Source organism: Bos grunniens, chromosome 7 (genome assembly GCF_055505025.1).
Source record: "Bos grunniens cultivar Pamir isolate PY7600 chromosome 7, Bosgru_T2T1.0, whole genome shotgun sequence".
Classification (NCBI taxonomy): domain Eukaryota; kingdom Metazoa; phylum Chordata; class Mammalia; order Artiodactyla; family Bovidae; genus Bos; species Bos grunniens.
This window is the reverse complement of record NC_141171.1, coordinates 1,356,865-1,381,281: the sequence shown is the minus strand read 5'-3', so window position 1 is coordinate 1,381,281 and position 24,417 is coordinate 1,356,865. Positions and strand designations below refer to the sequence as shown.

The 24,417-nt window shown below is 39.0% G+C and overlaps 1 protein-coding gene and 1 pseudogene across 10 annotated transcripts in view; one reads left to right on the top strand and one right to left on the bottom strand.

The window, feature by feature from the left end:
• RNF130 (ring finger protein 130) overlaps positions 1–24,417 on the bottom strand; it is a 142,871-nt gene that overhangs the window by 76,863 nt on the left and 41,591 nt on the right. For 8 of the 10 annotated variants that reach the window (XR_015166355.1, XR_015166356.1, XR_015166358.1 and 5 more), the window contains exon 2: positions 23,671–23,865. The exons of the other annotated variants lie outside the window; for them this stretch is intronic. Coding sequence is in view for 4 of the 8 variants with exons in the window: in XM_086407869.1 (XP_086263995.1) it covers positions 23,671–23,865 (195 nt within the window). In the remaining 4 variants the exon portion in view is untranslated. The remainder of the gene's footprint in view (positions 1–23,670; positions 23,866–24,417) is intronic. 10 annotated transcript variants of the gene reach the window in all.
• On the top strand, positions 8,940–9,467 carry LOC147367968 (mitochondrial import inner membrane translocase subunit Tim17-B pseudogene; annotated as a pseudogene).

Here is a 24,417-nt window from a genome sequence, read left to right as displayed (position 1 = left end):
CGTCTCCTGCATTGGCAGGCGGATTATTGACCATTGAGCCACCTGGGAATCGTATTACACGGCAATAGAAATGTGACAAAAATCACGGCAGGTTTCACTGTAAAACCTTTTCCATCTTAAATGTGCTTTAGAGAGCCCCAATTCCTTATGAAAAGGAGAAAAACACTGTTATTTATAACACACAAGTTGGTACTTGTTGGCATTAACTTTTCTTATAAACATTTATGGAGCACCTATTGTGTGTAGAACTAGCACAAGGAACAGAAAGTAGAAGCTCAGGATATACAGTTTTATAATTTCACTGACTTAGGACAGAAATTTGATAATAGAGTGTCAACAGCAAAATGCCAAATGGGGGTATCTTTAATCAGTGACAGCTGAAACTATCTTAGGTCCTAGGTGTAGACTGGACTAGGGGAAGGTTCCTTTTTTGTTCATCCCAGTTTATATGTTTCATTTATAATATTCAATTGAAAGGACTATCCTTGTACAATGTACAAAGACTATTTACAACTGAAAAGAAATTCAATAAGCAGTTTATCAGAATACTGATTAAAATCCCTAAAACAAAAAGGAAACTGCAAATTAAAGCAACAAGTTAACATCTAATTATCTTTCAGATATAAGAGTTCTGATCAGTAAGTTAGAAAAAAATCTAAAGTGATGCTAAACCATTTAAAATTTCCAGTTAGAAACCTTAAGTAATTTTAAAATGCTGTTCAACACGCAATATTCTGTGGTATAAGATACCAGGTATGGCTATAAAGTAACTGAGACGGATCCCACAAACGACACATGACAATCAGTCTCATTGCTTTATAATCACACCAGGTACAAACAGTTTTAGAAATCAATTCTGAGGCTCCCTCTTGAAGACTCAAGCTGGAAAAGGAGCTGGGAAAGCTGCACAGGTAGCCAAGGGAACTGATCCATGTAATTTCATTCATTAAAACAACACTAAGTGAGCACCACCTAATTTCAATGGAAAGCTGTTTGGAAAAAGAAATATTTAATTATTTCAACCATCCTTTCAACAATATTTATTGAGTTATATACTATCATCAAGGCTCCTTAATGTCTACTTCCCAAAGAAAATGGAAATAACATTCTGCTGTGAAATAACAGAAAAGATATATATTGGTCTCTGTTTCTGGTTCCTGGGACAAAGCTCCTAAACGCTTGCAATTTCCTAAGTAACAGCACTAGGGGCATCTTTGGTTCTAATATTAGGTCTCTCACCTTGGTTCCTGACACAGAGTCCCTAAATCCCTTGGAATCCCCTGGATGACGGTAGTGTCTTTTGTTCTAATGAGGTGAATCTTGGTGGGCTCCTGGATAGCAGCAGGATCGTTGGCTGGTCACCAGAAAGACCAAATTGTGATGAGGAGCTTGGACCTTTCAGCCCCATCTCTCAGTCCTTTGGGAAGGAAGAGGGACTAGAAATGTGAAGTCTGCATGAAAACCCAAAGGTATGGGGACCCACGAATGTCCAGGCCAGTGAACACACAGAAGAGGTAGAGGACAGCATGCCAGAGCGCCCCTGCTCACACTCTTTGCCCTGTGTATCTTTTACCCTTTATCTTTATAATAAACCAGTAAATGTTACATTTCCCCCGGAGTTCTATCAGCCATTCTAACAAACTTTTGGACAGAAGGAAGGGGTTGAGGGAACCACAACATACAACTGGTGGGTCAGAAGTACTTGTGACAACACTAGACTACCAACTGGCTTCTGAAGTGGTGACAAGGGGGCTGGGGTGTCTCGTGGGACTGAGCTCTTCACCTGTGGGAGCTGATGCTAACACCAGGCAGATACTGTCAGAATCAAATTGAATTACAGGACACCCAGCTAGAGTTGCTGAAAATCACTTGGTACAGGGAAAACCCCACAAACATTTGGTGACCAGGAAGAAGCGTCAGAAGTGAAGTTTTCTTCGTGAGTAGTAAAGGAGACACACACAGGGGAGGTTTTTCCTTTACACCTGCTCTTGATTACGTGAAAACTACAACTGCTCTCAAAGGGCAATGGAGAATCTTTAAAGGGACTAGACAGAGGAGCCAAATACTACTATAATGCAGGGGCCTGGAAAGAGTGACAGGAAAGGAGACTAAAACACGCTGGTCAAACAAAGTGAAAAATAATTATAGCAGATCATCAGAATACTAGCAAAGGAACTAGGCTCTCAACCATTTTAGCTCATAAATCCCTTAGAGAATCTGATGGTAGTGTACTCCTTTCTAATTTTAGCAGAGGTCCATGACCTCCTCATGCCCCACCCATAAATGAGATCTCGGCTCAAAGATCCTAATTTAAGGATTGCCTCAGACACTTGACTTTTAAAGACTTGTGAAGCTGTCTTTTAAAGACTTGTGAAGCCAGTTTCTGTTTGGGGGAGAGTATCAGTGCAGGAAAAATGTAAGCTCAGGATAAAATTACAGTTAGATCAAGTAATGACTGATAAGAGCTGAATGAAGCACAAGCCGGAATCAAGATTGCCAGGAGAAACATCAACAACCTCAAATATGCAGATGAAACCACGCTGATGGCAAAAAGGGAAGAGGATGAAGGTGAAAGAGGAGAGTGAAAAAGCTGGTTTAAAATTCAACATTCAAAAAACAAAGATCATGGCATCCAGTTCCATCACTTCATGGCAAATAGAAACAGCGACAGACTTTATTTTCTTGGGCTACAGGATCACTGCAGATGGTGACTCCAGCCATGAAATTAAGATGCTTGCTCCTTGGAACAAAAGCTATGACCAACCTAGAAAGCATATTAAAAAGCAGAGACATTACTTTGCTAACAAAGGTCCATCTAGTCAAAGCTATAGTTTTTCCAGTAGTCATATATGGATGTGAGAGTTGGACCATAAAGAAGGCTGAGTGCCAAAGAATTGATGCTTTTGAATTGTGCTGCTGGAGAAGACTCTTCAGAGTCCCTTGGACTGCAAGGAGATCCAACCAGTCCATCCTAAAGGAAATCAGTCCTGAATCTTCATTGGAAGGACTGATGCTGAAGCTGAAGCTCCAACACTTTGATCATCTGATGCAAAGAGCCAACTCATCAGAAAAGACTCTGATGATGGGAAAAACTGAAGGCAGGAGGAGAAGGGGGCAACAGAGAACCAGACCTTTGGATGGCATCACTAACTCAATGGACGTGAGTTGGAGCAAGCTCCGGGAGATGAAGGACAGGGAAGCCTGGAGGGTGCAGCCCATGGGGTCGCAAAGAGTCAGACATGACTGAGCAACTGAACAACAGCAAAGTACCTAATTTGACTGCAATGATACAGACATTCAACGGAAGATGACAAATATTTGGAACATTCATCACCACTCTCACATTAAAGCCCTTGGCAAACAATGCTTATAAATCATGAATATGGCCTCAGAATCCCATTCATTTCAACATGCTCAGTAGCCAGGATTAATTTACCAGAGATATCAATTAAGTAAAAGCCTTGTTGTGATCCCTGCTTTCATCTATTTTATTGAACACTTTCTCCATTGTCATTTTTAATGTGAATGTTTCCCCTGCTTGAGCGTGGCTACTTTGATAAACAACTCTATTCTTTCATTTTGAGAATTTTCAAGCCTACAGAGTAGTTTCAATACTATATGAACACTTAAACACACTTTTTATTTAGATCTGTCAACTAAAGATCTGTCAACTGAAGTGAGGTAATACTTCACCTTTTCTGTATGTTTCTGCTGAACCAATTGACAGTAAGTTGCAAACACCATGACATTTCCTTCTTAAATACTTTAGTATTATCTCCTAAGAACATGGATGTAATTCATTTATCACATTCAAGAAACTGAACTCTGATATGACACTGCTCTGCAATATACAGTCTATATTCAACTATTTCTGCCTGCTTCCAATGACCTTTCAGCTTAGCTGAGTACTCAGGACCGAATCTGGTCTTGTGGGCACTGTGCTTAGCTGTCTCTTTGTCAGTCTCCTCTGCTTTAAAGCAGACCCCTCAGTGTCACTTTCGGACATTCACAACACTGACCTTTTTGATGAGTCCAGGCAACATATTTTTAAAATGTCCCTCCATCTGGATTTGTCTGATAGTTTTTCCACCATTATATCTCCAAAGTAAATATTTTGGTAGGAATGGTACACAGGTGATGCTATGTCCTTCTAGATGCTACATCATGTGTCAGGTTTTACCTTTATTGATGAAGGCAAGTTTTATCACTTGGCTAATCTGGTATCAGCCAGATTTTCTCTACTGTGAACAAATACTTGTGTCTTTTTAGTTAATAAGCAGTCTATAAGGTGATGCTTTCAGAATATCCAGTTCCCCAGTAAGTCTTCGTTTAATGTACCCACTAATGCCCACCTGAATCAGTTACTACAACAGCATTTGTAAAATGGTGACTTTTCTAATATCTTCTACTTTTTGCAAAGTGGTTCTGTAATCAATATGATTCTACCTATCTTTTTTTCCTACTAAATAAATAGAACTTCTGGGTTGGCATCTTTTCTGTAAAAGAGTCCCTTTTCCCCCAACACCTAGCACTTCTTTGGGAAACAAAGGTATGTGGAAAAATATGTTAATGCTGCTATAATCCTGACTACAAAATCAATATTTGGGGGCCAACAAATGAAGCTAAGCTCCTTTGGGCTCATGTCTAGGCTCGAATTGCAGCATGATACTTATCCTCTCTGAACCTCTATCTCTTCTTTCTGATTATATTATTTGCAGCAGAAGATGGAGAAGCTCTATGTGGTCAGCAAAAAAATGGTATTACTTGCAGGCATCATGGCAGATGCTAAGTATATCTACAGTTTACTCAGCTTATCCTACTTGTATTATTATTACTCACAGAAAGTAGAGGAAACCAAAAAGTCCCTACCACAAAATTTTGGAACTCCTGTTGCTTCTCTTACTTCTCCTACAACTATGGGAAACACTCAGAACTATCTGCTGACCAACACAAACCTCCTGGCTTCCAAGAGGACTGAACTTCAGCTCAGGGAGTGCCTGCAGTTGGCAAGTATCAGAAATCACCAAACTCAACAGCCTTCTCTCAACAGCCTCCGTCACCCCACTCAGGGCAAGACCAATTCAGCTGGGCAGCTGATACTATAGAAAGGCAGATACGGAAAGGGGCAAATGAACTGTTTGAGGCATTAGGCCCCAAGTGCAGAAAGTGCTTTCACTGCAAGTTTTTCCACATTTGTTCTGTAAGCATACCTGTTTGTTTTATAAAAGCAAAACAAAACAAAACAAAAATAGCATCCCTGTGCAAAATCCCATTTAACAGGTTTTCTGCCTTAACAGATGAACTTGTTTGCTAAGTTCAAATCAGTTGCCAATGTTCTAAGGAATTTTAAAGCTCTTAAATAATCTCCTATATAAAGAGTTCAGGGGAATGTTGCATTCCCATATTAAGTGTCTGCAAAGACACTTTAGTAACTTCTGGTAGTGACATCAGTTATTCCTAAAGAATTCAATGACCTCTTTATATGTAAAGCAGAACACTGGATATTTTAAGTGAAAGAGATTAAAATTTCTTTAAAGGTCTCTCTTCCAACAACACAAGAGAGGACTTTACACATGGACATCACCAGATGGTCAGTACCGAAAATAGACTGATTATATTATTTGCAGCAGAAGATGGAGAAGCTCTATATGGTCAGTAAAAACAAGACCGAGAGCTGACTGTGGCTCACATCAGCAGCTCCTTATTGTGAAATTCAGGCTCAAATTGAAGAAAGTAGGGAAAATCACTAGGCCATTCAGATATGACCGAAATCAAATCCCTTATTATTATGTAGTGACGAACAGATTCAAGGGACTAGATCTGTTAAGAATGTCTGAAGAACAATGGACAGAGGTTCATAACATTGCACAGGATGTGATGACCAAAACTATCCCCAAGAAAAAGAAATGCAAGAAGGCAAACCGGTTTTCTGAGGAGGCCTTACAAATAGTTGAGAAAAGAAGAGAAGCCAAGAAGAAAGGGAAAGATAAATCCATCTGAATGCAGAGTTCAGGAGAACAGCAAGGAAAATTAAGAAAACTTTCTTAAGTGACCAATGTAAAGAAATAGAGGAAAACAACAGAATGGGAAAGACTAGACATCTTTTTAAGAAAATTGGAGATACCAAGGGAACATTTCATAAAAAGATGGGCATAGTAAAGGACAGAAATGGTATGGACCTAACAGAAGCAGAAGATGTTAAGAAGAGGTGGCAAGAATACACAGGCTGCTGCTGCTGCTGCTGCTGCTAAGTCGCTTCAGTTGTGTCCGACTCTGTGCGATCCCATAGATGGCAGCCTACCAGGCTTCTCTGTCCCTGGGATTCTCCAGGCAAGAATACTGGAGTGGGTTGCCATTTCCTTCTCTAATGCGTGAAAGTGAAAAGTGAAAGTGAAGTCACTCAGTTATGTCTGACTCTTAGCAACCCCATGAACTGCAGCCTACCAGGCTCCTCCGTCCATGGGATTTTCCAGGCAAGAGTACTGGAGTGGGGTGCCATTGCCTTCTCCGAGAATACACATAAGAACTATGCAAAAAAACTCTTCATGACCCAGATAACCATGATGGTGTGATCACTCACCTAGAGCCAGACATCCTGGAGTGCGCAGTCAAGTGGGCCTCAGGAAGCATCACTATGAACAAAGCTAATGAAGCGATGGAATTCCAGTTGAGCTATTTCAAATCTTAAAAGATGATGCTGTTAAAAGTGCTGCACTCAATATGCCAGCAATTTGGAAAACTCAGCAGTGACCACAGGAATGGAAAAAAATCAGTTTTCATTCCAATCCCAAAGGATGTTCAAATTACCATATGATTGCACTCATGTCACATGCCAGGAAGATTATGCTCAAGATCCTTCAAGCTAGGTTTCAGTGGTATGTGAACTGTGCACTTCCAGATGTACAAACTGGATTTAGAAAAGGCAGAGGGACCAGAGATCAAATTGTCAACATACACTGGATCATAGAAAAAGCAAGGGAATTCCTAAAAAACATCTACTTCTGCTTCACTGACTATGCTAAAGCCTTTGACTGTGTGGGTCACAACAAACTGAGGAATTTTCTTAAAGAGATAGGAATACCAGACCACCTTACCTGACTCAATGGACATGAGTTTGAGCAAACTCAGGTAGATAATGAAGGGTAGGGAAGCCTGGCGTGCTGCAGTCCATGGGGTCACAAAGAGTCGGACACAACTTAGCGACTGAACAACAAAAGGTCTAGCTAGAATGGCCGTTGCAGAGGGAACAGGCAGGTGTACGTCAGGGGTTTTCCGTGCTGGCCCATCAGTCACATCGCACCATCAATCACATTGCACATCCTGGCTGAGCCCTGTGTGCTTGTGTCTCCATGAATCTCATGAGCAGAGAGATTCGGATTTTTGCACACATCAAGAAAACCACTCAGCAAGACTCTCCTTCAGATTTGATGGAGAAATCAAAAGCTTTCCAGACAAGCAAAAGTTAAGAAAATTCAGCACCACCAAACCAGCTTTACAACAAATACTAAACGAACTTCTCTAGGCAGGAAACACAAGGAAAGGACCTACAGAAAATAAACCCAAAACAATTAAGAAAATAGTAACACGATTATACATATCAAAAATGACCTTAAATGTAAATGGATTAAATACACTAATCAAAAGACACAGACTGGGTGGATGAAGACATGTGCATGTATGCACTTTCACTTATGACATCACTATGCTTGACATCATTTGTATATGATGCCATATACAAATTGTATATGTAACTATTTTATACTGTTAAGTTAATCATGTTCCCATTATGACTTGCAATTGTAATTATCTTTTATTTTTTCAGGTTATCAATTGTGAAAACTGATAAACATCTTTTACTATTGGGATTATGTAACTAATCACTTACTACTACTGGATCATGATTGGTCAACACTTAACTATATCATGCCATTCATTCCCTTCTGGCTTGAAGAGTTTCTATCCCTTCTGTAGGTGACAACCTGATGGGACTTCCCTTGTATGTTATTTGTCATTTTTCCTTTAATATTTTATCTGTCTTTAAATTTTGTCAGTTTGATTACTATGTGTCTCTCTGTGTTCCTCCTCAGGTTTATCCTGCCTGGGACTCTCTGCGCTTCTTGGACTTGGTTAACTATTACCTTGCCCACGTTTGGGAAGTTTTCAGCTATTATTTCTTCAAATATTTTCTCAGGTCCTTTCTCTCGGTCTTGTCCTTCTGGGACCCCTATAATGTGAATGTTGGTGTGTTTAATGTCTTGGTCAACAGAAAAATAACATAAATCTATAGCACCAAAACTAGGATCTAATAGAAAAACTTTTTGAAATCCAGATGCATCTCAGAACTATCTTGAAATTTTCTGGAAAATACAAATGCTCAAGTATTGATTTTTTTCTCCAAAGCTCCAGATGTGTTTCTAATGAGCAGTCATGTTGAAAAACAACTGAACTATATGATGCTCTTTTACTAGTTTGTTTCACTTTTTCTATTTCATATTCAGTGCTCCCATTTCATTTAGTTTATGTTCTCCAATTTCTCCATCTCTTTTTTTGGGATGTTCTTTCTCAAGCCTTTATCAAGTATAGTAGAAATGCTTTTGTATACATATATATAAATGTGTAATATATATATTTAAAACACTTATGAGTTTTTGCCTAACTAAAAAAATTGTGACATTTTGATTCCACTTGTTTGACTTAGTATGAATAGAATGTTAGATTTCTAATTAAAAAATAGATATGTAACAAGCAACAAAGGTTTACTGTACAGCACAGGGAACTATAGTCAATGTCTTGTAATAACCTATGATGGAAAATAATTTCAAAAATATTACATATATTTGTATAACTGAATCACCTTGCTGTGCACCTGAAACATTGTAACTCAATTATACTTCAATAAAATATATTTATTAAAAAAAAAGAATTCAAGTGAGGCTGCCATGGAGGAGTACATTGGTGAGCCTTGCCCTTGGTGAATTATGTGGATGACTGTAGTGGAACCTTCACTATGGGTATTATCAGCATGGAGTCTTCCAGGCTATTAAGGGCTTCTGTAATGGCTCTGTTAGAATTCGGCATCAATTGACAGGCAGTGTCAACGCTGTGAGGATCTGAGCCCCTCAGACTGGAGACATCTTCGTGATGTAGGGGGACACATTTTCCACCATCAACTGTGGTCTGTTGCTGCTGTGGGCAAGAAAGACCCCTAGAGCTCCATCACCCCTGGAGCACTGACCAGCACTGTGCTGGCTGCCCACAGTGGCCACTGGCCACGTCTGACTCAGCAATGATTGGGGTACATCTTGTTGGCCCTCATCGAGGGTGCTGGCATCCTCCAAACTCACTACAGGGCCCAGCAGTTCTGCAATGCATCCCCATTCCTGGAGCTCAGCCAGCTTCCCCCTGAGTGTACCCTGGCTGCAGGTTACCCCAGCTATCAGCAATATCTTGGAGGAAGTGACCACTAACCACCACCACCACGGGAGCGCCTCTTCTGTTCTCTCCCCGATTATCTACCTCGAAGGCTGGCTCCCAGGTGGCCCTGGGACCCTTCAGAGAGGGCCTCTACTCTGTTCCCTTATCCCAGGTTGGGTGTGGGGAACCCTAGCTGCCCCGATGGGTGGGTCCCTTCTCTATCAGGGCACCACAGTCCCCACTCACATGTAACACGCTCCCACCCTCGTCTCTTTACACAGTGCCCTGATGAGCATTTAAAGTCAGTTTTGAAAGGCCTCTGCACGTACTCCTTGAGTGTCCCAAAGAAGCTGTTCTCTAGGACAGGGGCAGAGCACTCTTCAGGGACTTGGGAGCCCTCAGATTTGGAGCTGCACAGAGAGTGGTCTCTAACAAAGGCTTATGGGATCAAAGTGTAAGACGGGAAATGAAAAAAAAAAAAAAATTCAAAGGAGAAAAAATATGCTACATTCTTTCACAAAATGAATACCCCTGTGGGTGACAGATTATATTATAGATTTCCTGCTGAGATTTGTCACTGTTTTTTTCTAAAACATATACTTGTATTTCATTCCTCTATTCAAAACCTTTCATGTATCCCTGCTGCTGCTGCTAAGTTGCTTTAGTCATGTCTGACTCTGTGCGACCCTGTAGATGGCAGCCCACCAGGCTCCCCCGTCCCTGGGATTCTTCAGACAAGAACACTAGAGTGGGTTGCCATTTCCTTCTCCAATGCGTGAAAGTGAAAAGTTAAAGTGAAGTCGCTCAGTCTTGTCAGACTCTTAGCGACCCCATGGACTGCAGCCTACCAGGATCCTCCGTCCATGGGATTTTCCAGGCAAGAGTACTGGAGTGGGGTATCATGTATCCCTACTGTCAACTAAATAAAGTTCAAACTCCATGACATTCAGGGCATTTCAGGAGACAAGTGGACCTAAATGTAACTGAGCATTGTGTAATGGTTGTTGTTCAGTCGCTAAGTCATGTCCAGCTCTTTGCACCCTCATGGACTGCAGCATGCCAGGCTTCCCTGTCCTTCACTATCTCCCAAAGTTTGCTCAAATCATGTCCACTGAGTCAGTGATGTTATTTAACCATCTCATTATGTGCTGCCCCATTTCCTTTTGCCGTCAATCTTTCCCAGCAGCAGGGTCTTTTCCAATGCGTAGGCTCATGTGATGGTAGATACTTCTTACTGACCAAATGAAATCGTTTGTGCAAAGTGACTGAAACAGTGGCTCATGATATAAGTAGTATGCAAGGGTGAAGTGTGGAGGAGGATAAATCTGAGAGAACAGAGGGCCCACAGAGCTGAAAGCTTCAACAAACCCAATGACAGAAGGAGGGAAAGAAGAAGCACCAGTCAGAGAACAGGATGCTGGAACTGAGACTCAAAAGACATAAAAATTCCAGGAGATAATGAGGCCCAGGTTCCTAATGAGGTGGAACGGTCAAAGGATCTCAGAGAAGAATTTTAGGTTTGGTCGTTCACTCCCCACATGGATATTGACGTTGGCCAGGATGATGGCAGGGCTACATATGTATGGGTGAGTAAGTCAGGGGTCAGGGCCTCTGAGAAGCGACAGGCAGGGAGGTGAATGACTGATACAAGAGGGACGCACGGTGTGGAACAAGAGAATGAAAGGTAAAGCTGTTACCGTGGAAGTGTGCTGGTGTGAAAGCAGCTGTACTGCTTCAAGAAAATGCCATTACCAGCGATATCCGGCTGATGCCCACAAGGTTCACAACACTGATGAACCTGAAATTGTGCTGAAGTCTGAACCTAAACCACCTGCCCAAAAGCTGACATACAGGAGAGCTCCATGTGTGAGCCACCAAGCGATTTCAGAGTTGCTGGTAATTCCTGATGATTCTCGGCTATAATTTGTCCTCAAAAAGAACAAGGGTCTACAGAACCCTTGTTCTTTTATTCCTTGAGCAGGAAGTTCCGCAAACAAGTAGGGCCAGGGCTCGATGCCCAGTACTCCAATGTCATTTCTTTTCTTCTCATGCTATCCCCTGCCTATACGTACTCATCAGGTAATTTCTGTTCTCATTTTCTACATCATAATAAAGAAAAAATAGGAGCAAAGACCAGATGGAAAAAAAAGCCACTTTTGCCCTTGATATAGAGAGGCAGAGAAGTAGGAGGGTAATTAGGAGGACAGCACCAGACACCAAGAAAATCATCCAATCTTTTAGTTAGAAGAGTTCTTAGAGATCATCTTCAACATAATACAGGAACCCCATATAAATTACTTTAAAAAAAATTCTATTTACTTTTGTCTGGGCTGGATCTTCATTGCCGCATGGGCTTTTCTCTAGTGAGGGAGAGCAGGGGTCGCCCTCCAGTTGCGGTGCAGATTCTCACTGCAGAGGCTGCTCTTGTTGCAGAGCATGGGCTCTAGCGTGCGCGGCTTCAGCAGGTGTGGTTCTTGGGCTCTAGAGCACAAGCTCAACACTTGTGGTGCATACAGGCTCCGTTGCCCCACACAACTGGAATCCTCCCGGACCAGGGGTGGGACCTGTGCCTCCTGCACTGGCAGGTGCATTCTTTACCACTGAGCCACCAGGGAAGCCCAGTTTTTAGTACAGAAAGGTCCTTTTAATAAGCAAATTCTTGATTCCTGAATGCCCATTCATGGCTCTTGGTTCTCTTCTCTGGAGAAGCATCAGTGAACAAATAAACTGTATTTCACTTATCGATGGTGTAAAATACCATAAACTGTAAAGTGCATCATTACTGTATGTATCATGAAGAAAAAATCCTGTGAAACCATAAGATGCCATCAAATATAAGAAACACCTGCAAGAATTAATGAAAACTCCTCTTCCCTTGGAAGAAGTCAAAGACATCTTTCCTGGAACTCCACCTCAGTCTTTTCTCCAAACTAATTATTCCCAAAGTCCCAAATTATTCATTTTTAAAAAAGATTTTTAAAAGAATCTAACGTTTACAAGTTGGAAATATAAAAACTTCTTCTCCCCCAAACCATTCAAGAGTAAGCTACTGGCATGATGCCACATCATCCCTAAACATTCAGTGTGTATTTTATAAACAAACAAAAAACACTTATAAATAAATAGTACAGTCACCCAAATCAGGAAATTAACACTGATACATTACTGCTCTCTAATCTGAGAGTCCATTCAATGCACTCAATTCTCCAATAAGGTCCTTTACAGTGGTCCACGCCACAACCACGCACTACATTTAACAGTCTCAGGCTTTGCCTGACGCTCACGCCCTTGATGTCTTTATTCTGTAGAATGTCCCTCATTCTGGATGCGTCCAGTGGTTCCTTGTGGCAAGACTCAGGTCACGCACCTCTGGTAGGAACATCACAGAAGTGATGCTGTGCTCTTTCTGGTGAATACGCCCAGGTGGCACAGTTTGGATATAACCCATTACTAGTGAAGTTCACTTTGATCATTCATAAAAGTGATGTCCTCCAGGCATTTCCAGTGACTCTTTCCCCTAGTAATCGTTAAGTATTCTGTAGGGAGGTATTTTGAGACTAGGTAAGCATTCCATTCCTCATCAAACTTTCACTTTATTTTACTTTTTAGATCAGTATGAATTCACAGTTATTATTTCACTTAATGGTCTAAAACACTATCATTATTAACTTGATGCTAAAATTCCAAATTGTGTTCAGTAAAACTTTTTCCATCCTGTTCTTTTTTTGACATTTTTAAATGTCTTTTTCAATTAAGAATGAATATAATACTTCAATACCAAGAGCAGCAGGACACTAATGTCTCCCTTCATCTGAATAGTATGCTTACAGGGATACAGGTCAAGCTTTCAATATATTTTTTAGCAACCATGCTACATTTTAGCATATGCTGAACTTACATTGATTATTGTTCCCAGCTGTCCTCAACTTGAACTGTTACTTTCTCCACAAAACCTAGTTTCTATTTTTTTTACACCATTTGTGGGCTGACCTAATGAATACTTTCTTTTCTTTGTTATATGTTCCAAGACCCACCTAGTTTTGTGCCATTTTCAAGTTAAGATACCTATATTTATGTTTGCTTATGAGTTTCACTTTTAAAAAATCTTATTTAAGTATAGTTGATATACAGTGTTAATGGCTGCTGTACTGCAAAGTGACTCAATTAGACATATATATATTCTTTTTCACATTCTTTTCCACTATGACTTATCACAGGATACTGAATACAGTTCCCCATGCTATACAGTCGGATCCTGTTGTTTATCCGTCCTATGTATTAGTTTGAACCTCCTAAACCTAAGCTCCCCATCTTTCCCTCCTACACATCCTATTAGTTTGCACCTCCTAATCCTAAGCTCCCCATCTTTCCCTCCTACACGTCCTATGTATTAGTTTGCACCTCCTAATCCTAAGCTCCCCATCTTTCCCTCCTACACATCCCTTGTCCCTTGGCAACCACAAGTCTGTTCTCTCTCTCTGATCTGTTTTGTAGATATGTTCATATGTGCCATATTTTAGACTCCACACGTAAGTGATAACAAATGGTGTTTGTCTTTCTCTTTCTGACTTACTTTACTTAGTATGATAATCTCTAGGTTCATCAATGTTGCTGCAAATGGCATTATTTCATTCTTTTTTATGGCTAAGTAATATTCCACCGTATTGGGTTGGCCAAAGAGTTCCTTTGGTTTTTAAGGAAAAATAAAAGACACATTTTTCATTTCGACTGAGAACTTTATTGAACAGTGTTTTCACTGTTTTGTTCCACTACCTTCTGCCACTTTTCAGGCAACTTCAAAATTTCATTTTCCAAAACTTTTTCTCTTTGAGCAAAGAACTGTTTCAGGTGCCTTTTATAATCCTCCAAGAAATCGAAATTTTTTTCTATTAAGAGAATTTTGTAAAGACAGAAATAATTGGAAATCTGAAGGTTCAATGTCTGATAATTGTGGACTTTCTAAAGCTGGAATCAAGATTGCCAGGAGAAATATCAGTAACCTCAGATATGCAGATGACACCACCCTTATGGCAGAAAGTGAAGAGGAACTAAAAAGCCTCTTGATGAAAGTGAAAGAGGAGAGTGAAAAAGTTGGCTTAAAGCTCAACATTCAGAAAACGAAGATCATGGCATCTGGTCCCATCACTTCATGGCAAATAGATGGGGAAACAGTGGAAACAGTGGATGACTTTATTTTGGGGGGCTCCAAAATCACTGCAGATGGTGATTGCAGCCATGAGATTAAAAGATGCTTACTCCTTAGAAGGAAAGTTATGACCAACCTAGATAGCATATTCAAAAGCAGAGACATTCCTTTGCCAACAAAAGTCCCTCTAGTCAAGGTTATGGTTTTTCCAGTGGTCATGTATGGATGTGAGAGTGGGACTGTGAAGAAAGCTGAGCGCCAAAGAATTGATGCTTTTGAACTGTGGTGTTGGAGAAGACTCTTGAGAGTCCCTTGGACTGCAAGGAGATCCAACCAGTCCATCGTAAAGGAGATCAGTCCTGGGTATTCTTTGGAAGGAATGATGCTAAAGCTGAAACTCCAGTACTTTGGCCACCTCATGCAAAGACTTGACTCATTGGAAAAGACTCTAATGCTGGGAGGGATTGGGGGCAGGAGGAGAAGGGGACGACAGAGGATGAGATGGCTGGATGGCATCACCGACTCAACGGACGTGAGTTTGAGTGAACTCCGGGAGTTGGTGATGGACAGGGAGGCCTGGCATGCTGCGATTCATGGGGTAGCAAAGAGTCAGACACGACTGAGCAACTGGACTGAACTGAATTCTGACCCATGTGAGGTGAACTCATTATAGTTTTGCTTTGCATTTCTCTAATAATAAGTGATGATCAGCATCTTTTCATTTGTTTATAGGTCACCTGTTATGTTTTCTTTGGAGAACTTTCTATTTAGGTCTTCTGCCCATTTTTTTATTGGGTTGTTTGCTTTTCTGTTATTGAACTATATGAGCTGTTTGTATATTTTGGAAAGTAAGCCCTTGTCAGTTGTACCACTTGCAAATATCTTCTCCCAGTCTGTAGGCTGTCTTTTCATTTTGTTTATGGTTTCCTTTGCTGTGCAAAAGCTTGCAAATTTGATTAGGTACAAGTTTTTGATAAAAAAAAAATTTTAATGAGTGGAGAAAGAAAAGTTAAGTCCTCAGGCATTCCAGCCAGGGAATATTTAAATTGAGAAGAAAACTTATGATAGCTTTTATACCAAGCACCAGCACTCCAAAGGCCTTACAATATGCTTTTTATGTTTAAAAACTTCTAAGTCTGAGAGCTCAGTGAACTGAAGAAAATGGATGGTGGTTGGTGTCAGTCAGGTTTCTCACTTTTGGAGTGGGAGTTTACAGATAAGCAAAGGTAGAAAACCACAAGGATCCATGTAATATAATGGATTAAAGTTGGAAACCTAAGTATGAACTCATTCTTAGTTTAATACAGATACAAATGGTTATATATAGAAATATTTAGTTATGTGCATATACAGATATTAGTATACACACACATATATATTTCCTTTCTCTGTCAACTGAGAAGGTCCAGAAACAATAAAACCTTAATAGTAACAAGTACATCTAATACCCAGAGCTTGATTTCTAGTATTATTTTCCAATAAATGGAAACTAGGGTTCCTTGGAGAAATCCTTGATTCTAGGAATGGGAAAGGAAATATATACAAGATGAACCTGGAGCATCTTAAAGCACCAGAAAAGAAGAAAATGCTCAAAACACAAAACAAAAACCCCCAACACTCATAGCAATGGAAGCATGTCAAAGGACACAAGAGTCAGCTGAAAGAGCTCCCAATGGCCAAAGTTGGAATGTGAACAAAAAATAAGCCAAGAAACATTGTATCGTAATACAAAGAACAAAATAAATATCCGTAAGTCCATTCTGATACATATAAATGACTGAATAGATCAACAGAAAAGAGACAAACCATCATATGGAATAATTCCAAGTAAATATGTGATACTCTGCCCTAAGGAGGGGAAGCCTAACCCCCAGCGCCTGAAGTGTGGGCTGTGCACAGTGGCCTCCTACAGAGCGCTGTACAGAAGAGGGAAAGAGGAACGCTATGACGGAGAAGCCTGATCAACAGCCAGGTAGTCAAGGCAACACCAACAGTGATCACTCACACTGGTACAGCATGACAGGCGATGAGAATGACACCTTACCCCTGCGGCCTTCCTCCCTCAAACCTTTATCCTCAGTCTAATCATGAAGAAAAAGCAAAAAAATCCCACTGAAGGACATTACACAAAATACCTGAACAGGAGTCCTAAAAAACTGTCATAGCCAAGAGAAGCCTAGCAGATATAATGACCAAAAGTAATGTAATATCCTGGATGGAATCCTGGAACTCCAAAGGACATCAGATAAAAACTAAAGAAAACTGGAATAAAATTGGAAGTGTAGTGAAAGTCGCTCAGTCATGTCCAGCTCTTGCGACCCCATGGACTAGACTGTAGCCTCCCAGACTCCTCTGTCCATTGGATTCTCCAGGACAGAATACTGGAGTGGGTAGCCTTTCCCTTCTCCAGGGGATCTTCCCAGCCCAGGGATCGAACCCAGGTCTCCTACATTGCAGGCAGATTCTTTACCAGCTGAGCCACAAGGGAAGCCCAAGGATAAGCCTAACTGAATAAAATATGGACTTTAGTTAATAATAACATACCAAGAGTTTCCCTGGTGGCTTAGTGGGTAAAGAATCTGCCTGCAGGAGACATAAGAGACATGGGTTTGATCCCTGGGTCAGGAAGATCCCCTCGAGAAGGGCAGGGCAACCTACTCTAGTATTCTTGCCTGGAGAATACCATGGACAGATGAGCCTGGTGGGCTACAGTCCATGGGGTCACCAAGGATGGGACAGGACTGAAGTGACTTAACACACACATGCATGCAATATACCAATATTGGTTCATTAATTATTAATGAACAATTAATAATTGTTAATAATAACATGCCAATATTGGTTCACTAAGTGCAACAAATGTACCATGCTAATGTAATATGTTAATAATAAGAGAAACTGGGCACAGTGTCTATGGGAATTATCTGTACTATCTTTGCAATTTTTCTGTGAATGTAAATCTGTTCTAAAAGGTTTATTTTAAAGAGTCATGCCATAAAATGGAACTTATCTGGAAAAAAAAACAGTGACTAGAAAACAAAGAAACACTTTTAAAGTGCTTAAACCCAGAATTCTACATCTATGTCCTTAAAAAATGACAGCAGAAAAAGACACTTTAGGGTAAATGAATGATGAGAGAATTTGTCACAGCAGATCTGTGCTGCAAGAAATGATTTAAAACATTATCTAGACTGAAAGGGAAATGACATTAGATATCTCTGACTATACAAAGGAAAAAAGAACACCAGAAATGCAACATATGAGTAAATAATATCAAAGTCTATCACTTTTCCCTTCATCAGTTTTTTTGTTCCCATTGGGGTCGCAAAGAGTCGGACATGACTGAACGACTGAACTGAACTGACCCTCACCAACAAGTGACTTCTTTTCATTCCTCCTCCAAAGGCTCTACAGACTTAAGAGTTTGACAGTAAGTCTTACAAGGGCAGAAAAGCCCTCCTAGGGAGAGTCCATCTACAAACTCTGGGGAAGGATTTTACAGTTAAAACTATGGAGGGGTACTTTGGGCATTTAGTAGGCATGTGCCTGGGAGGCTAAACACTCTGTAAATACAAAGGACAGTTCTACAGAGCCAAGAATTTTCAGTATCCTACCTCCTGAAAAATCCGAACTGAGGAGCATTGTAAGGTATCAATGAATCTTTACCAGTCCTCTAACACATGGAGCAAGGCTGCACCATTTTCCTTAGCAGCTGTGCCTGCGGCACTAGCTCTGAGCTTGTCCCTGTAAATCCAGGTCACCGTCATATGAACAGCTAACAAGTAAAAAATGCCTTCTGTCCTGTAACCTGTGAAACTGATTTCTAAGCTAGTATTCTAAACCCCACGCAGATCGTTTACATTATTTCAGCTTCCTCCTCTTCTACTGCTGGAGAGGAAAGGATAAGTACAAGCAAGATAAAATCACAAGTCAAGTGATGAGTCCAATCAATTTACTCAGGATACTGAGCCTGCAGTGTCTGAATTAGGAATACTAGAAGATAAATTGTCTTAAGTATCTAGCAGAGGGAGGGGCTCTCCACTTCCAGGGAAATAAAGGACAAGTTCAGAGCTTACAGGAATGTTTTAAAACAATCATCAGCAGTCATTTTTTAAAAGTTGTTCTTTTTCAAAAGCTACTGCTTACATATTAGTTTCAAATTTTTCTTGATAATCATGAATTTCTGAAAAAAGTGTATGGATCATATGGAAGATACAGAAGAGATATTTGCAAACTCAGGCCACAGACACAATTAAGAGTATAGTAAAATTTAAAATGCAAACTCAATCTGTTCTGAAGTAATTAAATTCATATTCAATTAGGCCCTAAAAACTAAACAGTTAAAGCAACAGTATGACTATTATTTATTTTCTTGATGGGCTTTTAGAATAAAGGAATAGATTTACATTAAGTGGCCCAAATTATGGATATTTAAAGATATTTTACAATGTATGTGTGATTTATCTTTACTTGTTTTCACAAGGTGTGATTTTTTTCTATTCACAAAGAGAATATTTAAAATGCAAACTCAATCTGTTCTGAAGTAATTAAATTCATATTCAATTAGACCCTAAAAACTAAACAGTTAAAGCAACAGTATGACTATTATTTATTTTCTTGATGGGCTTTTAGAATAAAGGAATAGATTTACATTAAGTGACCCAAATTATGGATATTTAAAGATATTTTACAATGTATGTGTGATTTATCTTTACTTGTTTTCACAAGGTGTAATTTTTTTCCTATTCACAAAGAGAATATTTAAAATGCAAACTCAATCTGTTCTGAAGTAATTAAATTCATATTCAATTAGACCCTAAAAACTAAACAGTTAAAGCAACAGTATGACTATTATTTATTTTCTTGATGGGCTTTTAGAATAAAAGAATAGATTTACATTAAGTGGCCCAAATTATGGATATTTAAAGATATTTTACAATGTATTTGTGATTTATCTTTACTTGTTTTCACAAGGTGTGATTTTTTTCCTATTCACAAAGAGAATATTCTATATTTTACAGAGTAATTTTTTTCTATTCATTGCTAGATAATATAGAGCTATATATCTTTTTTAAAAAAGAGAATATGATGCAGAAAAGGTAAAGAGCTATTTGATTGATTCTATTCAACCAGTTAAAGGAACACTAAAGAAGCATTCGATACTGCTAATTGACATAAAGATAGAAAAGTAAATTATTTGGTTAAATGTTTACCTAAATTACCTCATCTTCCTATTAAAATGAAAAAATGCTCACAGATTCTTACAGACATACAAATAAAACTATCAAAGAGCTCTCTGACTTGACAACAATTTGACACAATTTATGACTGTTAAGCAATAAAGTCTATATTAATTTTTAAAAACCAGGAAAATAAATCCTTAACTTTTATACAAATGTGCATTATTTTAAACTATGCAAGTGCCCATAACTTCCCCTTTATACTACCACATATTTGTTAACTACATTACAAAGAACTTATTCTGCCAAGTAGAGGTAACAAATAAAACCACAAATTGAGCGGTCTTTCCTGTCAATGATGTCATGGACACTGTGCCAGAAAAGATGTCCTTCAGCCACCAGATGAAGGGCATTCATTAGAACAAACAGGAATAAGCTCTTGAAACATTGTCAACATGGCAAGAAAATGAAATACTTAACAATGTGAAATTTTAAAATTAGTTATAAAATATATCCTTAAATGAAATGAAAGCTTAACAAAGCTAAATATCTTCATGAAATCATTTCAATGCAGCACATACTTATTTTGTTCAAGATATTTTGCTAACCATTGCAGAAAATAAAAAGACACAAACTTTAACTTAAAGAAACCCATAGTCTTCTCTCTACCGCCAGTCAAGTATACACATGATGACAACAGAAAACAAAAGGACAGTGCCGTCCAGAGCTACAAAAAAGACGCTATGAAGACTGAAGGGGCCTCAGACAGTAAACTCACTGAGGGTGTGGCCCAGGCTCTTTTTATCAACTCTCACCAGTTCATATTAGTTCATATTACAATGCACAGCACAAAGTGCTGTTTCTCAAATGAAGGGTGGATAACAGAATTGACATGTGAGCAGGGGAGGGCTAAAACACGGATCTCCCCCTTGAGATGCGGAACTACAGGTATATTCCAGGTATCTTTGCAGGTACAGATACAAGGGGTATCTAGTTACTCTGACAGAAGGGTCCTTGAACCTTACACAGAAACAGGAAGAAAGGGCTCTGTGAAGGAGAGAGAAGCAGTGCACACTAATGAGCCAGGAGAACAATGGTTCTCAGAGCACAGAGATTGTCTATGCTGCTGTCCTCCACAGCAAGGACTCATGGCCTTCCAGAGAAAGAGACTGAGAGACCAAAGAGGTCTTCCTACAGAGGAGGCAACGTGGCCTACATCACGGGGAGGAAGTCAGTGAAAAATCTGAGAAGGAAACCTAGCTTTCTTATCTTTACCTATTTCTCAAAGCCAGACCTGTGGACCAGTGGCATTAGTGTCACATATAAACTTCTTAAAAACAGAGTCTCAGGCTACACTCCAGACCTACTCAATCAAAATCTCCATTTTAACAAGATTCCCAGAGGATACACATATACATCAAAATCTGAGGAGTATCCCAGAGCATCTGTCTAGATGTGACATTACTGGATCACAATGTTTGAGTTCTTTAATGGTATTAGACGGTACTAAATTTCTCTCTGAAGCATTGTGTCACGTTCTTTCTAATTTTCTGTGTATTATAAAGCCATAGTTTTGCACTATAAAGCCATTTCTTATTGCTTTTATATTACATTTGCCTTACAAAAGTTCTATATCCTAAGAATATATCCTCAAACTCTATCTAATTTTCCTTATTTGTGTTATCAGCTAAAATGTAATAAAAGAGTTACATGGTTAATAAATTTGGGAAACTGCAGGTTAATCAATTAAAACAAGTCTTTAAGACTTCTCAGAGACTTCAGTATGTTTATTAGGAGCTTCTAAAATTGAAATATTTTTCAAGCATTTTCTAAAACTTATTTCATCATTTACCTTTTTTCCTGCATGGGTCATCTATGGAACATTTTTGGATACTCTTAACATTTCAAGGAACACAGATGGAAAATCCATGTTAATTTAGAAAGAATTCTCTCCCTTTTTAAACAAAAAATCATTGAGGGAGAAAAAAAAGACAAACTTGATTCCCTCTCTTATAATCCCCAGATCTTCACATACTTAAAAGATTCTCATTCTCACTACCTCTCTAGTGGTTTTGTATATGTAAAATAACATCACATAAAAAGAAAAATACATTCTGCTCAGTTGAATTTCTTGCTATCCATTTTTCTTTGTGTTTTCAGTAAGAAGAAAACAGCAAGGAATGATTAGGTCCAAAATTTCGAAGTTTTTTCTTCCCTCTAATACAGCTGATGAGAGCAAACTGGCATCTGCTCTAAGACCTAAGCAGAAAAACCACTGTCATTTTTTTTTTGAGGATAACTGATTTACAATGCTGTGTTAGTGATCTCTGACAGTGAAAATCACACATTCTATTTTATTTATACCTTCCTTAAAAAGTTTCAGTTTTCCTACAATAAACACAAATTACTTTTGGAGAAAGAAAAAATATATATATTTTAATTCTAAAATGCTTAATTTGAAGGGAATAAAACAAGTTAGAGCAATAAAATTTAAATTAATCTGCATTATTCTATTAAGATATACACAAAAGTATCAATGATCTTAAATTAGGTGAGGTCTTTGCAAGACAACTGTCTAAAATTGATAATGCAAATATTAATTATGATTAAAGAGTTAATTCTTTAAATAAGTCATTCATCTTTAACATTTTTTATAAGTGCAGAATTAAAGTTTATCTAGGTTTCAACTAGTTGTAATAGACAGATTGGTAAACTGAAAGGTAAACACCAAAACACCTGTGTCTAAGCCTCTCTTCTGCTGGCCCTTGCTTGCTTCAATCTCTTGGTCTGTAAGTGGGAGAGTACCTATAACATACATGGCCATGATGAGGCCATGAGGCCATGACTGTCTAAGAAAATATGTAAAAAAGAGACTCCTCTACAACATGTCACCAGAGAAACACAAATTAAAACAACCTATTACAATGACCAAAAAGAAGGAAAAAAAAAAAAAACTGACAGCACGAAATGCTGGTGAGGATGTGGAGTAACAGGAAATTTTCATTTTCTGCTGCTGGAAATATATAAAGTGGTACAGCCACTCTGGAAAATAGTTTGATGGTTTCTTACAAAACTATCCTCTTACTGTACAACTCAGCAATCAGGCTCCTTAGTATTTATCCAAGGGAATTGAAAACTTATGTCCACACAAAAACCTGCACGTATGTTTATGGTGGCTTCACTCATAACTGCTCAAACCTGGAAGCAACCAAGATGTCCTTCAGTAAGTGACTTGATAAATAAACTGTGGAACACCCAGAAACCGGAATATTCAGCACTCAAAAATAATGAGCGATCGAGTCATGAAAAGACATGGAGGAAACCTAAATGCATATAACTAAGTGAAAAAAGCCAGTCTGAAAAATGTCCAGATTCTGCTGGGAACCTAAAATTGCTTTAAAAAGTAAAGTCTAATAAAAACCAAAAAATTCACTGCTATATCGTGCCTGCCATATATATAGCAGTGCTCAATAAATTGCACCATTGTTATTAAAACAAGCACATTAGAAATATCCTGTTTCCACAGAAATGAAGAAATATGGTTACTACTATAATTAAAGTAATTACTAAGTTAGTTTCAACATTCATTTTGATAAGATAAAAGGCATGACATAATCTGGACGAATGATTCTAAATCTAAGATACTATTTTCAAAGTTATCAAGTGAAATGTGAAATGACTAAGGATTCAGTCACAGTCAGTTCCTTAATGAGTGCAAGTCTCACAGTGTTTTACTGTCGTTATGTAAGAAAAAGTTCAACTAAAAGAAAAAAAATGTATCTCAACAAACAAATGGCAATACCAAAGAAAAATATAATCCTAGAATTATGTTGGAAATGATATGGTTTCAGCAAGAGGTAGAATGCGTTCCTATAAAGCAATAATTTGCCAGAGGGAAAACAAAATCTACAACTTCCTTTTTTTGTTTACCTGGATGAGTCATGGTGACTGGCTCCTCTTTGGATTTATTATTGTAGATGACTACAGCAACTGCATTGTGGAAAGCAGCCCGTGATATTTTCTCTTTAAAGGTGCAATTTCCCCTCTGCAGCAAGGCAATCCACTGTTTGATGTTAGGAGGGACAAAGAACCGTGTTTGAGGATCACAGCCCAGATGATCAGCAACTAGACAGATGAGAAGAGGGAAAAAAAACAACCAGAGATATTAACTTTTTCCTCAAGGAAACAAAATCAATCAAGTCTTCGTCAAAGTGCTTAACTATTCTCTGGATACCACAGCACTTCAAGCAGCTTGCTCCCAGCAGAGCTATAAATACATCCACAAAGGACAACGCAATGAATCCGAGTCCATATCTGTTCAGGGAGAGAGATGCTCCATTAAAACGTTACCTGTAAAGGAAATTAGAAGGGAGACTGTTTAACTTCACAGATTGATAAAATATTAAAGACTGACCATATCTAATGTAGGTTGGTGAAGAGAGGAGGAAGATATGACAAACAGAACCCCCAGCAATCCAAGGGATGGATCTACCCTGACTTCTGCTCATTCACCGCAGTTCAGTTCAGTTGCTCAGTCCTGTCTGACTCTTTGCCATGCCATGAACTGCAGCACGCCAGGCTTCCCTGTCCCTCACCAACTCCAGGAGCTTGCTCAAACTCACATCCATCAAGTTGGTGATGCCATCCAACCATCTCATCCTCTATCGTCCCCTTCTC